This window comes from Diabrotica virgifera, chromosome 2 (assembly GCF_917563875.1).
Source record: "Diabrotica virgifera virgifera chromosome 2, PGI_DIABVI_V3a".
NCBI classification, from domain to species: Eukaryota; Metazoa; Arthropoda; class Insecta; order Coleoptera; family Chrysomelidae; genus Diabrotica; species Diabrotica virgifera.
In genome coordinates, this window is record NC_065444.1 from 198,160,094 (window position 1) to 198,177,271 (window position 17,178).

General features: G+C 33.6%; 1 protein-coding gene across 4 annotated transcripts in view; it reads left to right on the forward strand.

Moving 5' to 3' along the window:
- LOC114328098 (arginine-glutamic acid dipeptide repeats protein) overlaps positions 1–17,178 on the forward strand; it is a 220,902-nt gene that overhangs the window by 129,751 nt on the left and 73,973 nt on the right. For all 4 annotated transcript variants that reach the window (XM_028276867.2, XM_050644135.1, XM_028276869.2 and 1 more), the window contains exons 6-8: positions 9,352–9,510; positions 13,013–13,144; positions 13,217–13,665. In XM_028276867.2, coding sequence (XP_028132668.2) covers positions 9,352–9,510; positions 13,013–13,144; positions 13,217–13,665 — 740 coding nt within the window. The remainder of the gene's footprint in view (positions 1–9,351; positions 9,511–13,012; positions 13,145–13,216; positions 13,666–17,178) is intronic.

Sequence of the window (17,178 nt, forward strand, 5' to 3'; positions counted from 1 at the left end):
TACTATACATTGCTACAGACTGGCATAATTTGAAAGAGATAGAAGGCATTCCTAATTTCTATTCACAAAGTGAATAGAAATTAAAGATACTCTCAATTAAAGGGTTAATGTAGTTTTGAGATGACTTGAGCTTCTTATAGATATATATTTATTTATTTATCATAATAGATAATACACAAAACAAAAACATTGCACTCCACACCTGTACAAATTACATAAGAATTGTCAAGGCAAGGAGCGCTGTATAATTATCATAAAGTATTACAAAAATTAAAAACATGAGACTAAACAAATAAAGAAATAAGCATTGACAAATTAAATTAATTAGAAACATTCAGTATATAAACAAAAAAGAGAAAATAAAATAAAAATAAAAACACTGGAAGTACAACAAACATTGCCAATTGGTTTCTAGGTCTTAGTTTTATATATACATATATATATATATATATATATATATATATATATATATATATATATATATATATATATATATATAACTTATACAGAAGTAAAAACTTCAAATTGTATTTTGGTATAAAATAGTTTATTTAAAACTTCTAAAAGTCATCCACATGGATTGCAAAACGTTTTCGTTCTGAACAGAACATCTTCAGTGCATTCCGCAAAGTAGTTGTAACTAGCACACCAATGAAGGTGGTAACTTCAAAATATATGGCTTACATTATACCTTATGATAAAATATTATGACTACAAGTCGATGTTACTAGATTAAAATATGTATGTGCCTAAAGAGCAACATGCTTCCCTGCTCGAAAAAACTAGGTACTTGCCATTTGAATTAGCGCAGACCAACTCGCTAGGGTTGGTCCCTAGAGAACGTTGTAGTAGTCTCAGACTCTCAGGCAGTACTACAAGCTATTTGTAGCCATCCATTAGATAATTTCCAAAACTCCAGTATTCTTGATATCAAAAAAACATTACATAATCTAAAATCCACTAAAAAAACAGTTACTTTACTGTGGGTTAAAGGACATAGCGGAGTGGTTGGAAACGAAATAGTGGACGGAATGGCAAAAAATACATCCGACATACCAGAAATCACAAACATTTTCAACTTCAAAGACCTATTTTCTGTTATCAGAAGTGTTGGCAGGGAGAGATGGAGGTCCAAATACGAAGATGTTCAGCAGACATCAAGAAATCATTACTTTTCTATTCACCCATTATTACCCAAATGTATACCTCATTTTAACTACAATTATAACAAAGTACATTCCTCATTAATAACCCGGCTAAAACTTAACCATGGCCTTTTTCCAGAGCATCTACATAGGATTGGAATCTATGAAACTCCCTTCTGTCCGTGTAACTATGAGTCCATCGGGGATCTGAACCATGTATTCTTGGATTGTCTTAATCATAGGGATCAGACTCAAAACTTATATTTAGGTTTAATTAACCTTAACATTAGCCTTCCAGTTAGCATCAGCAATCTTTTATCTTATTCTGACAAATCTATATTTAATATCTTAATCAAGTTTATAAATGATTCTAAGATAAAAATTTAAACATATCTATAACAAAATTCTGTGGCAAAAAGACGCTTTGTCTAATGCCATCTCTTTCCACACACACACACACACACACACACACACACACACACACACACACACACACACACACACACACACACACACACACACACACACACACACACACACACACACACACACACACACACACACACACACACACACACACACACACACACACACACACACACACACACACACACACACACACACACACACACACACACACACACACACACACACACACACACACACACACACACACACACACACACACACACACACACACACACACACACACACACACACACACACACACACACACACACACACACACACACACACACACACACACACACACACACACACACACACACACACACACACACACACACACACACACACACACACACACACACACACACACACACACACACACACACACACACACACACACACACACACACACACACACACACACACACACACACACACACACACACACACACACACACACACACACACACACACACACACACACACACACACACACACACACACACACACACACACACACACACACACACACACACACACACACACACACACACACACACACACACACACACACACACACACACACACACACACACACACACACACACACACACACACACACACACACACACACACACACACACACACACACACACACACACACACACACACACACACACACACACACACACACACACACACACACACACACACACACACACACACACACACACACACACACACACACACACACACACACACACACACACACACACACACACACACACACACACACACACACACACACACACACACACACACACACACACACACACACACACACACACACACACACACACACACACACACACACACACACACACACACACACACACACACACACACACACACACACACACACACACACACACACACACACACACACACACACACACACACACACACACACACACACACACACACACACACACACACACACACACACACACACACACACACACACACACACACACACACACACACACACACACACACACACACACACACACACACACACACACACACACACACACACACACACACACACACACACACACACACACACACACACACACACACACACACACACACACACACACACACACACACACACACACACACACACACACACACACACACACACACACACACACACACACACACACACACACACACACACACACACACACACACACACACACACACACACACACACACACACACACACACACACACACACACACACACACACACACACACACACACACACACACACACACACACACACACACACACACACACACACACACACACACACACACACACACACACACACACACACACACACACACACACACACACACACACACACACACACACACACACACACACACACATATGATTGTAAGTATATTATTATATAATTTTTTTCAGAAAATACGTAATTTTTGGCAACAATTATTGTTCAGAAATCATTTGTGGCATTTTTCAATGTGTTTGTGTGTGTTTTATTCTTTTATTTTTTTTAATTTTTGGTATTGTTTTAATAAAAATTTTTGGAAAGTAGTAGAGAAACTGTTTAAATTGATTTCGTTGAAATCATATAATAGAAGTATAACTTCTTACGTGCGTACAAAGTACATACATTCTTTTTTTATTTGTCTCTCTCTCAAAACTTATGAGGCAACACTCGTAATATGATAAAATAGATGGTCAATTTTATTTTCAAAACAGTGATTTTTCTCTTTAAAATTTTAGAACAAACAACTCTTATTTTTTATAGTATTGAGTTAGATAGGTCAGATGTGATAATTAAAACTTCAATGATTAATAAGTAAAGGTATATTTTAGACACTAGAGATGTATTTGAGTTGGTATTTTATGGGTGATATTGTTGACAGTAGTTTTGTTTATCAAGGGTAGATGATGCATGATTGTTTGATTCCTGTTATTTTTATTTTACCAATATTGTATATTATTTCTCTCATTGCATATGAGCTTCACTTGACAAATATGAATTCGTATTACGATATTAAATATCTTTAGTATATTAATTTTTCAAAATGAATAATTATTTTCAATAATTATGTTCCCATTGTTTTCAATCTGGTAGGATGTAGAGTAACATTTTTGGATGTTGTTTTATGTGCTATTAGATTGAAAACTTAGTGTTTTTTTATTATTTTTTTTTATGTGTGCCATTTGTGTTACGATAAACTACCACAGAAAATTGAAATACTATTGTAAAATAATAATTCAATTAACTGTGATAGTTATCGTTTACGCTAGCCTAGCTCAATCTCTCACGTTGTGAGTCCAGCTTGTCTTAATAAAAAATGTGAACGATGAAGATCTAGATGGAGGCAAATAAAACAATAAGGTAAATAACCATGTTTATTTTTTATTAAAGATATAATAAAATATGACGTATTAAATTCAATGTAGTCTTGCCGAAAGCTAACCGTTAAATATTATACTTATGGCCCTTTGTATCTGTCGGTAGCTTCTTGGTGTCTTGGCCCTGCAGTTGTAGTTGGTGGTGTTCAAATGCATCGTGGTTGCATCGCCGGCGATGTTGTAGACTCCAGGCTTCAGGAAGTCCTCGTGTAAGGAGAAGGGTAGCTCAGATGATTATTTATTCCAAAAAAACTCAAAAGATTATGGTCTGTTAGAAAAATAAAATGAAATTACCCTGAAACCATTCTTTTATAGCCAAAATTACTAGAACCACACCATATTGGATTGAGTGGGGTAATGACACTATTAGAAACGGTGGTGGGACATTGACATGGAACATGGCTAATAAACAGTCTAATATCTCTAATTTTATTTTATATTTTTTTACATTCTCATTTTGTCTTTATTAATTCCTTTATATTTTGCCAATATCAAAATGTAAGACTAGCATATAACAACCAAGATGTAGAGCGCGTAAGAAAGTTTAAGTACCTGGGAACCTGGCTATGTGAAGACTGGATGTCGGATATGGAAATTAAATGTCGGATAGAAAGAGCCAGAAGTGCATTCATGAAATTCAGAAACGTCTTTACGAACTCTGACTTTGACCTGAACCTAAGACTAAGATTCACAAAATGCTATATATGGTCGGTGCTCCTATATGGCATGGAAGGATGGACTTTAAAAATAAACACAATGAATAAGCTAGAGGCATTTGAGATGTGGATCTATCGACGAGTCCTTAAAGTTCCCTGGACCGCAAGAATAACAAATGAAGAAATCCTGAGAAGAATTGGTACAGAACGACAACTGATGTGCACAATTAAACAGAGAAAAACTGCATACCTGGGACACATAATTAGAAATGAAAGATATCAGTTTCTGCAAACCTAAATTGAAGGAAAGATCGAAGGAAGAAGGGGAGTGGGCAGGAAGAAAATGTCATGGCTCCGTAATGTCAAACAATGGACAGGACTAAAAAACATAGGAGACCTAATACATACTGCAAGGGAAAGAGCAAAATGGTCAAACGTGATCGCGAACATCCATTAGTGGATTGCATAAGAAGAAGAAGAAGATATTTTGCCAAAAATTGTCAGTTGGCCAATTGACAATTCGCGGTATCCTTTCGTTCTACTTTGTGTCCCGATCAACATAACCAAATAAAGCCATCGGAGAAATTTAAATCCCCATACAATTAAATTAATGAACATTAGTGCTTGGTGGTAGTTGTTTGTTTTTCGTAAGCTATTTGCTCTAAATTTTATCTAAATACCCTTACAGTTTTTAAAAATTACAAAAAAACTACACATTGTTTTCTAAGTATAAATCACAACGTTGTAGTCGTTTACTAATAAAGTTTATCATTAATTTGGTAGTGAACTGATGAAGCTTTTGAAATTTTGAAAAAGCGAAACGTATTCATGAAACCAATGAAGTAGATTATTTATCTTCTTTATTCCAACTAAAATGACCGAATAAACCTCTGCATTCACTTGCTGAATACATTTGAAATGTAGTTTGACGGGCATAACTTGCAAATTGAGAGCAGCTGTCATAAATAGTATCTGTGTAATCATCAAAGAACGAAGGTGAAAAGTGTATGGTTACCACAAGATCAGACAGTAAATTGATATTACTATTCAGAGGCTTTACAAAAACTCAGAGAAAAATTTAAAGATTTCCGAAATGTGGAAAGAGAACTCCTGGATCTTGGTCATTAGAGGGCTGCACTGCTTCGTATAATTTAAGGTTCGCATGAAACAGTACGGAAGGAGAGTATTTTGAAGAGGAAAAATGAGAAATTATAATTAATAATTGTTAGATGTTAAATCAGCAGTCTCAGAACTTAATTGTCAGATCTCGTATGTTCAGCCTCGCCCTCTCTACACATTTCACCTAGATGATATCCAATGTGATATCTTAGTATTCAGTACCCAGTGCGAACACCCGTTCTGATTGAACATGGGTTCAGTTTTTTTGAAACTCGTAAGAAGATTATTGCGTAACGAACAGATAATAATCTTTTTGGTGAGGAAAATTAGTTCCTTCTTTAACAAGACTATTAAGAAGATTATTGCGTAACGAACAGATAATAATCTTTTTGGTGAGGAAAATTAGTTCCTTCTTTAACAAGACTATCATCAATCTCTTTACCATTATTTCCTTTATGCTCTGGTACCATCAACAATGTACTTATCCTCCTTTTCAGTGTTATTGTTTCAAGGCAGTTTCAAGCTGTTACGTACTCACAAGGTTCATAGCTTCTAGATATTTAAAATTTGGTAAAAACAGACTAATGTGTGTTTGTTCTAAACCAAAGTATCTTGTCCGGATAAATTTTATCATAAACGTTGTTACTCGATTTTTACTTTCATCGTCGAACAAAAATATGTCATGGTACACAGGAAGTCCTTCAATTGCAAATATAAATTCGTATTTAAAACAAAGACTTGTATCAAAATGCTAAAACTAGTTTTTCAGATAGAAAGAAGTAATTGATGGATTCGACCGTTACTTGATGGAAGTTCATTTTATCTAACAATAAAACACTGAAAACGTGTGTTTTCTATACTTCCACAAAATTTATTATAACTATGTGACTACAGCTGTTTCGACAGAGTGCCTTTCTCAAGTAATTTAGTTTACTATGGGTTTGCCTTTTTAAAGTCTTTAACTGAAGAGGTTGAGGAGTGGGGAGCTGTTTGTCTCGAGTTGGTCATTCAGAATTATATCTGTATTTTTTAATTTATTAATTTCCATAGATTCTAATAAAGATAGCTTAAGGCCTTTATTTTGAATATGCAGAATTTGAAACTCTTCATTAAAACAATGATTATGATCTAGAAGGTGGAGTGCGTATGTAGAAGTGTCTTTCTATTGTTGAAAGCCCTTTTGTGTTCTGCTATCCGTTTGTCAAAGGTTCTGCCAGTTTGACCGATATAAGTTTTCGGACAGTCACCACAAGTTAGTTTGTAGACACCACTCTGTAGTTGTTTTCTCTTTCGGCTCTTATTGTTCTTAATATATTTGCTTAAGTTGTTGTTAGTTCTGAAAGCTGGTGTTATTCCTTTCTTTTTGATGTATCTGGCTATTTTAGTTGTTATCTTGCCAGTATATGTGATAGAGGAGAAGGTACTGGGTACCACCACCACAGAAAGAACCCAGTACCTTCTGCTCTATCACATATACTGGCAAGATAACAACTAAAATAGCCAGATACATAAAAAAGAAAGGAATAAGACCAGCTTTCAGAACTAACAACTTAAGCAAATATATTAAGAACAATATGAGCCGAAAGAGAAAACAACTACAGAGTGGTGTCTACAAACTAACTTGTGGTGACTGTCCGAAAACTTACATCGGTCAAACTGGCAGAACCTTTGACAAACGGATAGCAGTACACAAAAGGGCTTTCAACAATAGAAAAACAAGACACTTCTACATACGCACTTCACCTAGATCATAATCATTCTTTTAATGAAAAGTTTCAAATTCTGCATATTCAAAATAAAGGCCTTAAGCTATCTTTATTAGAATCTATGGAAATTAATAAATTAAAAAATACAGATATAATTCTGAATGACCAATTCGAGACAAACATTTCCCCACTCCTCAACCTCTTCAGTTAAAGAGTTTAAAAAGGCAAACCCATAGTAAACTAAATCACTTGAGAAAGGCACTCGGCCGAAGCAGCTGTAGTCACATAGTTATAATAAATTTTGTGGAAGTATAGAAAACAAACGTTTTCAGTGTTTTATTGTTAGAAAGAAGTAAGCTTATTTAATGAATATGTGAGAAATATGTATTATATTTGGTACCACAAACCTGACCTCCTTTAGAAGAGCAATAAGTAATTTAAAACAGAGTAATTTGATTTTAATCAATAACACCAGCATGTATTATCGATATAGTAGGGCCTTATTTATATTTTTTGATCAAATTTAATGTCTTAGGCCACCACAAACATACAGCAAGAAATTCTAAGATTCTCAGCTGTATGTTTTCTTAGTGTAGATCAGTATTATTATAGTTAGCTAAATTAGAGTTGAATACTAACAGAACTAACGGTTTATATTTTTATTGTAAAGAACTATCATTGTGTAAGATTTAGACGAATTTTTATACACTCATGAACAAAAATATGGAATATTTTGAAATTATCATGTAAAGTGAATTTTTAAGTACTGCAGTCCTTAGCCTTCCCAGTGTCATAGGAATACGATTTATTTTCCTAATGCGATGTTTTAAAGAGTCATACAAATTCTCGATATGATTTAGATCCAATATGGGCTATATAGTGGCCAATATAGTCTTTTAAATTGAATTTCATTAAGGTAGTATTGGAAATACGCGTTGGAAATTTTCAAATTCAACTGATCAGCGTAACAGCGCACAAAGTGGGAAAATGTATGTTTTTACTTGTTTCTTCTTTGAATTTCTGTGTATCATCCACTCGTGAGCGCTGCTCCGTCATAGATCTGAATGATTAAATTTCTGGATCAATTTTCAAATAGAGTCAAAAATACTTTTTGTTTGTTTTGACCTAACGACACCGCGTTCAATTTTGAATTTATTAAATAGTCCATTCATCCAAATTAATCGATCCAAAACGTTTGGATCGATTTGTTCACCATCTCGACAGTATATGACTTTTAACATTAGCTTCAGTTTTGTGTATACTTCTGTTGTTTCGTCATCTGAGCCATGTACATTTGTACATATCGATACTCGTAAACTTTGAATAAAATTGTATCATGACATACTTTTTAAATATTGTCTAAAATGTTATTCCGGAGATAATGCAATCTTTCGTTCTGCGTTTAAATTTTTCAAAAACACTAGTTTTCTCAGGATTCGAAAAAAATGAATGCATTATGGCACGAAATATTGCGCCTATGCCCTTAAACAGAATTATGCCTAAGCTCGATTCTCTCAAACAATTAAGTCATAAAAACAACAACAAAAATAGGCGTAAGTTTTATAAGTTTCATCTTTCATATGTCTCCAATTATGTCACTTGAAAGGAACATTTGAACGTCCAGTGCCTCAATATTTTCCACAATTCTCTAAGAATTTTCATTATGTAAGATATAATTAGTATTTTCATTATGTAAATGCCACATTATTCCATAATGTTACTACTTACACCGAATGTCTTTCAACAATGATAGTTATTTACAGGAAGAGTTCTTTAGTATTACATTTGCTGAATTTATAGGACGAAACGTTCCTCCAGAGACAGAAAACAATAGACCTTCACCTCAGCCTGGAAAAGAACCTGGTGAAACCAGTTCTGTAACGGAAGATGATAATGATAGCGAAGATGATAGCGATAGTCGAGACGCACAATATAGATGCTCGCATTGCTTTACAACAAGTAAGTTAATAAAAATTGCATAACATAGGTTTGTTCACACAGTAAATCTATTAATTAATCACTAATCTGTCTACACATAGGTTGTTCTTTTTACATAAATACTCATTATGTTGTGAATTATACAGGGTGTTTCTTTGGGAAAGTAACATACGTTATCTGTAAAAAGGGGACATCTAGGCGGTCTCAAAAACCCTATACTTAATGGGTGTTACTTCATTAATAACAAAGATACTGGATGTTTTATCTGTTGGTCAACTTCTTATTTGGTTCATAACTTTTTAATCACATTGTATGTTTTCTTTATATTTAGCAGACGAATATTTTTTAAGGTGTCCAATCGATTAATTGATTTGTAATTATGTATTACATATAAGAAATTCAGGTCCCGATTAAAAAATATTGGAAAATATTCCGACGCCAAAACATCACCCTGTACATTAGATTTTTTAAATGGATTCTGTACTTATAGGCCTGGATCCCGCGTACCAAAAAAAGTTTATTAATAGCAAGCTGAAAATTTGTTAATTGCTTAACGGTGTCTAGTCGGACAAACTTTGATATATTGGAACACTGGAACGGGGGAAGTTTTAATTGTGGAACAAGTTACAGGTTTCGAACGTCAGACTACGAAAACGTCCCATGTATTTTGTCGGACAGAACTTTCAATTGATTTGTTATTGTACCCTCGGAGATCGGTGAAAAAAATTTACACCCTTAATATCAAAATTCAGTTTGGCAACACTGTGTGAATGTTAATAGTAACATATCCCTATTAAGATAAACAGAACTGTAATTTAGTCCAGACAAATTAATATATTTTTGTGCCAACAAAAATGAGATTTTTCAACCAAATAATGTTTCAAATATGATGTGCAAAATAATTTTGAATTGGTTTCTGCTAATGAGCTTGCTTTTTTTATCATTAAAGTAGAAAAAATTTTAAATTTATTCTTTATAATCATTATTGTCCAGTTCTCGTCTTATTATTTTCACTGTACTAATATCCGTCGACTAATTTACAATGATTAATGCGATGTTAAAACGTTTTATCGTTAGCGGCCTCTGGAGTGTCTGAGACATATCTAATTTCATTGATAAAATGCGCAGTCCCACCGATTTCCACTTGAACAACACTCTTTCATTAAACTCTCATGCAAAAATGCTAATAAAATGCTATTTACCACCAATATAATTCCTGTCATTTGACATGTTCTACGTGTCGAACATATTTGTCGGACAAACATTTTTTCATATATTAGGTGCGTTCGTGGGAGCCTGTCGAGGACTAGTCGGCGACAAATTAGCAGCAAAACGCATGCGCACTTTAAAATGATATAATTAATATCGCTAATAGATAAATATACAAGGTATATTTTAATATTATAATTTAATAATTAGTTATTAATATTAATTAAAAGTAAATATACCTTGTTTATGTATTTATTAACGATATTATTTATATTAAATGAGGTTAGAAATTGTCGGCGACAATTTGTCAACTGTACCCGCGAACGCACCTATTATATAAAGTTTGGCTATTGAATAAACTTAAAAACAACCTGCTACAATCATAAACTTGTCAGGATGACACGTTCCACAATTAAAACTTCCCCAGTCCAGTGTTCCCATACAACAAAGTTTGTCCGACTATTTAGACACCGTTAAGTTATTAACAAAATTTCAGCTTGCTATTAATCAACTTTTTTTCGGTACGCGGGATCCAGGAATATTAAAAATAATATTAAATCTAAATTTAGTGGTATACTTTTTAGTCCTTGGGCCCACATATAAAATTATTATTTATGACCACACCGTCGAAACTTTTTGTATTTGTTATTTGGATGGAGTCAGACAAATTTGGAGCTTGGCGCATTATGGTAGTGGGCGTTTGTCCGTCAAGCTGTCACGAAGTTGTCAGTTTGCAAGAAAAAAATTGATAACCACATTGGTCATTTTATTTTAATCAATGGTTTTTATCATATAAACAGCGAAAACCATTTTGTCGGACAAAAATATTGGGCCATATGACGCGTCGGACACGCTAAGTATGTCAAATTTATGAAAATAATAAATTTATTACCACATGGCTAATTTTAACAGAATCTACCATAAAACCTTTTTACAATAATGTGGTAACCTTGTCGGACAATTTTCACGGGGCTTATGCGCAGTCGGATACGCCGAAGATGTCAATTTCCTGGAATTTTTTTACTTACAACCATTTTTCCGACAAAAATAGGAGGTTATAAGTAATTAAATTCTAAATCACAAAATCTAAGTTTCCTACACAAATATTGGGACAAATCGACAGTCGGACAAAAAATTTAATTTTTATTAGTAAACTATACTTTTAAACTCTGCTGGGTTCTTGCATCCTTTATCTTCACAATCATTTTTCCGACAAAAGTAGTAGGTTACAAGTAATTATATTCTTATACAAAAAAATGTAATTGTCCGACAAAACCGTTGGAACGATAAACGAACAGAAAACTTAATTCTTTGAGGTTATGGAAGGCTTTAAGAGGAGGCATTGGCAAAAAAGTTTTTAAAACTGTTTTTCTCGGTTATTTTTGAATCTATTTAGCTGAAAATTGGTACACACACTAAGTACAACATTTAAAAAGCGTGACGTAGAGTTGTACCCAAAATTTTCCGAAAAAAGGGAAAATTTTGGAAAAATTTTGATCTGAAAATTTGTGTGCATACTCTTTGAACAATGACAAACATCGTTCTGTAGTTTTCTTTCTCGAATTTTCAGAAAAAAAAATCCGATAAGAGGGAAAATTTCGGACTCATTATTTTTGTCCGACAAGTGATCCAATATGCATTACTCATGTAAAAAAACAGTACAAAATAAAAATAACATCTATGGTATTAAATAAAAAAATTCCAGGAAATTGACATCTTCGGCGCATATGACCCGTGAAAATTGTCCGACAAGGTTACCACATTATTGTAAAAAAGTTTTATGGTAGATTCTGTTAAAATTGGGCATGTGGTAATAAATTTATTATTTTCATAAATTTGACATATTTAGCGTGTCCGACGCGTCATATGGCCCAATATTTTTGTCCGACAAAATTGTTTTCGCTGTTTATGTGACAAAAACCATTGATACATAAAATGACCAATGTGGTTATAAATTCTTTTCTTGCATAAAATTGACAACTGCGTGACAGCTTGACTGACAAACGCCCCACTACCATAATGCGTCAAGCTCCAAATTTGTCCGACTCCACCCAAATAACAAATACAAAAAGTTTCGACGGTGTGATCATAAATAATAATTTTATATGTGGGCCCAAGGACTATTAAATTTTCAGCTAAATGTTTTTTCTGGTAAAATTTAGAATTTGAATTCTGAAATTATGTGAATTGGGAGAACTCCAAGTAGATTGATTTCCTACAAATTTTGGGTGCCTCGTTTCCTTTTAACGCACCTTTCCTTTTAATTTTATATTTGTTATTTTTCAATTATTAACCATTATATGTCCATTTTTAGATTCCAAAGATTGGCAGCCTGGAGGCAAAGATCGGCAACTTCTGTGTTACGACTGTAGGGCTCATTACAAAAAGACAAATGAATTACCTCCTGTTACAGCTCCAGCAGCTGGAGGAAATAATCCATCAGCAGGTATATTGATAATATATTTATATTGTTTTCGTTTGTTCCACATATAATGCTTAATCAATATTAAAATTGTAGAAAGCCCAGATGCAAGTCCGCAACGTATGCGCACAAGAAATAAGGCAAAAGAACAAACTAGTAATCGCGCTAGGCCAAAAAGAGGTGGCACTGAAACACCAGAACCTAAAACACCTATTAAAAACAATCCCAACGCGGAAAAAACAACTCCCACTCAACCCGGTACTCCGGGTAAAAAGAAAAAGTCTGATAAGCCTGAAACGCCAAATAAGAATAAAGATATTCGAAAGAGGACTCAAGATGGCAAATCAGAAGACAATGAAATGGATGAAAGGGAACTTGGTTTGCTGAAAAAGAAACGAGACAGAGCTGAAAGTCCTTGTAGTCTTACAACGGATTCAGAAACTGTCAATGATGATGTAGAGAATCCGGATAATGAAACTGAAAATGTGGAGGTGGCAACACCAGATACTGCTATGAGTGCTGTAGTCAATGTACCTGCGTCTTCTGTAAGTATAACGAACTTTAATCCTGTATTTATATTAATCTTCTTCTTTCTCTTTATAAGCAATTCTGCTTGTTCATGGGCGCATTGATACCTCTATGTAAGGTTGTCACTCCATCTTTTGCACGGTCGGCCGATACTTCTACCGATTGGTGATTTATCTCTTGCTATTTTGACCACACGTATTTCCTCCGTTCTGCTTGTGTAGTTATTCCATTCTTTTTGAAGTTATACTTCTTTACGATCGAGAGTGAAATTTTATAATACCGGGTGCATGCGCACACAGACAGTATGTAGTTCGTTGCTAATCTTTCAAGATATGTATGTATCAGCGCTGTCAGCGCAAATAAGTCATTAAAAGGATATATTAGTGTTTTTAGTAAATGTATTATTTATTATAATTTTTGTGTCTTTGGATTTGTCTTCCTCGGGAATAAGATATTTTATAATAATAGTAAGTATATTTAAAGTATTTTTGTATACTTCACTTGGTCTATTAAATTTGTCAGTATGTATGACAAATCTTGTAACCTGTCAAAGCGAAGGGAATATAGCTCAGTGGGAGAGCGTGTGACCGGAGATCGAGAGGTCCCGAGTTCAAATCCCGGACGATTCATATTCTTTGTTTTTTAATTTTTGGTACCGTTTTAATGAAAATTTTTTAAAAGTGGTAGGTAAGAAAGTTACTTTAATATTTAAATAAAATACAAATAACCTGTTAAGTATATTTATTTCTAAGTATAAGAAGTCTCTTAAGAAGTATAACTTCTTACGTGCGTACAAAGTACACACACATTCTTTTTTTTTTTCTATTTAGTGTTCATTCGTTTATACACTATACGTTACATTTTCTTCCGTCTTCATTTCTCTTCCGATCTCTGAACGTATTTCATGTAATTCTTCTCAATACTCTCATCTCTGCCGTTTCCACTAGTCTTTGTGTTGTGGCTGTATCGGGTCTTGTTTCTGATGCATATGTCATTATTTTGGTCTTACACTGGCTTTATAAATTATTGACTTCATCTCAGTGTTAATATGTCGGTTTCGCCATATAGTGATATTATGGCATCCTGCCAGTCTATTTGCTTTTTGTACTTGATTTCTCACTTCTTGTAATTGCCTATATTTTTGACTATGATATTGCACGTATTTTTTTTTGTATTGTAAAATAATTTAAATTATTCTAACCACTTACACATCCTATGTTTTGGCTATCTGTGGGCAAATTTTCAGCCAAATCGATTATGATGTATTTTGGGAATGGAGGAAATTGTAAAAAACGTTATTTTAACGTTTTCTACACTATAAAATTTGATCAAAAACTAGTTTTGAATCAAAATAACTTGTTATAATGCCTTATAATGACATTTTTGGGTCCCCCCTTCTATTAAAATACTATTTTTTCCATTGATACTTCACGATAGAAAATGCAAATTTGTTTAATAGTACAGGAACCGAAGCTTTTCACCTCGCAATTTTTACAGAATGGATCTATTTGCTTGAAAATTTGAGAATAAGGATCAAAATCTAAATAATGCCGAAAGGCCCATGGGGGTTCTGCCACCCCATCTCGGGGGTGGAAATTTTTTATTATATTTTGACCGCAAAAGTTGATTCATTCTAAGCAAAAAATGTTCTATACATTTTTTTGATAAAATTAACAGTTTTCTTTTTATTCGCTATCGAAAGTGTTAGTTTTATATCGAAAAACATTGATTTTATATTCATTTACGATTCACTAAATTTTTGCCCTAGAAAAAATTTTTTCAAACCAAGTTCTTGGGAATTAAATTACCTACAATTTCATATTTAAACATTTTTTCGTATCTCTGATGCTAATCTTCCTGTTCTGAAGAAAATGGCATTTTTTTACCAAACTACGAAAATTCGTTATTCGCTTTTAACTCCAGTTTTTTTTTTAAACTAATCATTCTATGCCCCTCTAACTTCTAGAAACTCTTAATAATACATAAATAAAGAAGAATGAATAAGGCTAATGACTAAAACCACCACTAACTTTCATTATTATGCTTCCAATTGGATTTCTCCTTTTTTTTTTCAAAAAAATATATTGTTTTTTAACCGTAACTTTTTAGTAAGTTTGGTAAAAAATAATTTTGTAGGTTTTTACAAGATCTATTTTTAAAAACCTCAGTCGCAAAAAGAGGTGACTTTGAAAGGGTTGGTAAAGGTGGTGTTTGCATGTTATTACAATTTTTAATTGTCAATAGCTCACTCAATTTCTGCCGTAGAAAAAATTTTTGCAAACTGTCTTCTTAGGAATTAAATAAGCTACAATTTCATCGTATCTCTGATGCTAGTCTTCTTATTCTGAAGGAAAGGCCATTTTTTATCAAACTACAAAAATTCGTTATTCACTTTTAACTCCATTTTTTTAAACTAATCATTCTAAGGCGGTTAAACTTCTAGAACCTAATAATACATAAATAAAGAAGACCAAATAAGGTCAATGAGTAATTTAAATTAGGGTGGTGGTTAGGGGGTTGTTCAGATCACTTTTTCGCTAAAAAAAAAATAGGGACTGACATTCTTTTCATTATAAGTCACTAAATTTTTGAGCTAGAGACTTTTTTTATTTCTGGAGATAGATAAATGTAAATACTTTAATTTAGAACAAATTATCCCCGAAAAATGCATAGTTTTCCCGTCTTTTGACTTTAAAACTACAATATTTAGCATTTGACGAAGAAGATCTACCATATAATAAAGTATAGCTCGATTACTATTGGTCTTAAAGAAAATTAGAAAAAACGGTATTGTTTATTTTTTCATAAGGTATATCTGTGTTAAGCAAAGTTGTTTTGATAAAACGAAAACTTTTCGAGTTATTAACAGAAAACTAATTAAAAACATTGATTTTTTAGATATAAAACTAACACTTTCGATAGCGAATAAATCGAAAACTATTAATTTTATCAAAAAATGTATTGAACGTTTTTGCTTAGAATGACTGTTTTTTGCGGTCAAAATATCATAAAAAATTTCCACCCCCCCGAGATGGGGTGGCAACCACGTCCGCGGTAAAAGCGCCTTTCAGCATCATATAGATTTTGATCCTTGGACTATCCACTACTTATTATCAAATTTTCAGGCAAATCTATCCATTCTGTAAATATTACGAGGTTTTGTCCTATTTTAAGCTTCATTACTTGGACTATAAATAAACACCAAATCACTATAAAATCGCATAAAATAACATTTTGATAAAAAGAATAAGACTTTTTGACCTTAAATATCTTATTTTTACGTCCCGCAGAAGCTATACACCAAGTTTCAAAAAAATCCAAAAGTTTTTGCCTGAGTGTTGACATGGAATGTACCTTATATATTCGTCATTTGGGATCTCGTTTATTGCAGTATATAGAAGTTTTCTCTTGTAGTGGCATCTCTGTTGTTCTCAGGTGCATAAATCGCTATCACATTCATAGGTTTGACGTCTAGTTTGACTTTTATACTAGCTATTCTTTCGCAGATATATTGGCATTCTTGTACTTGG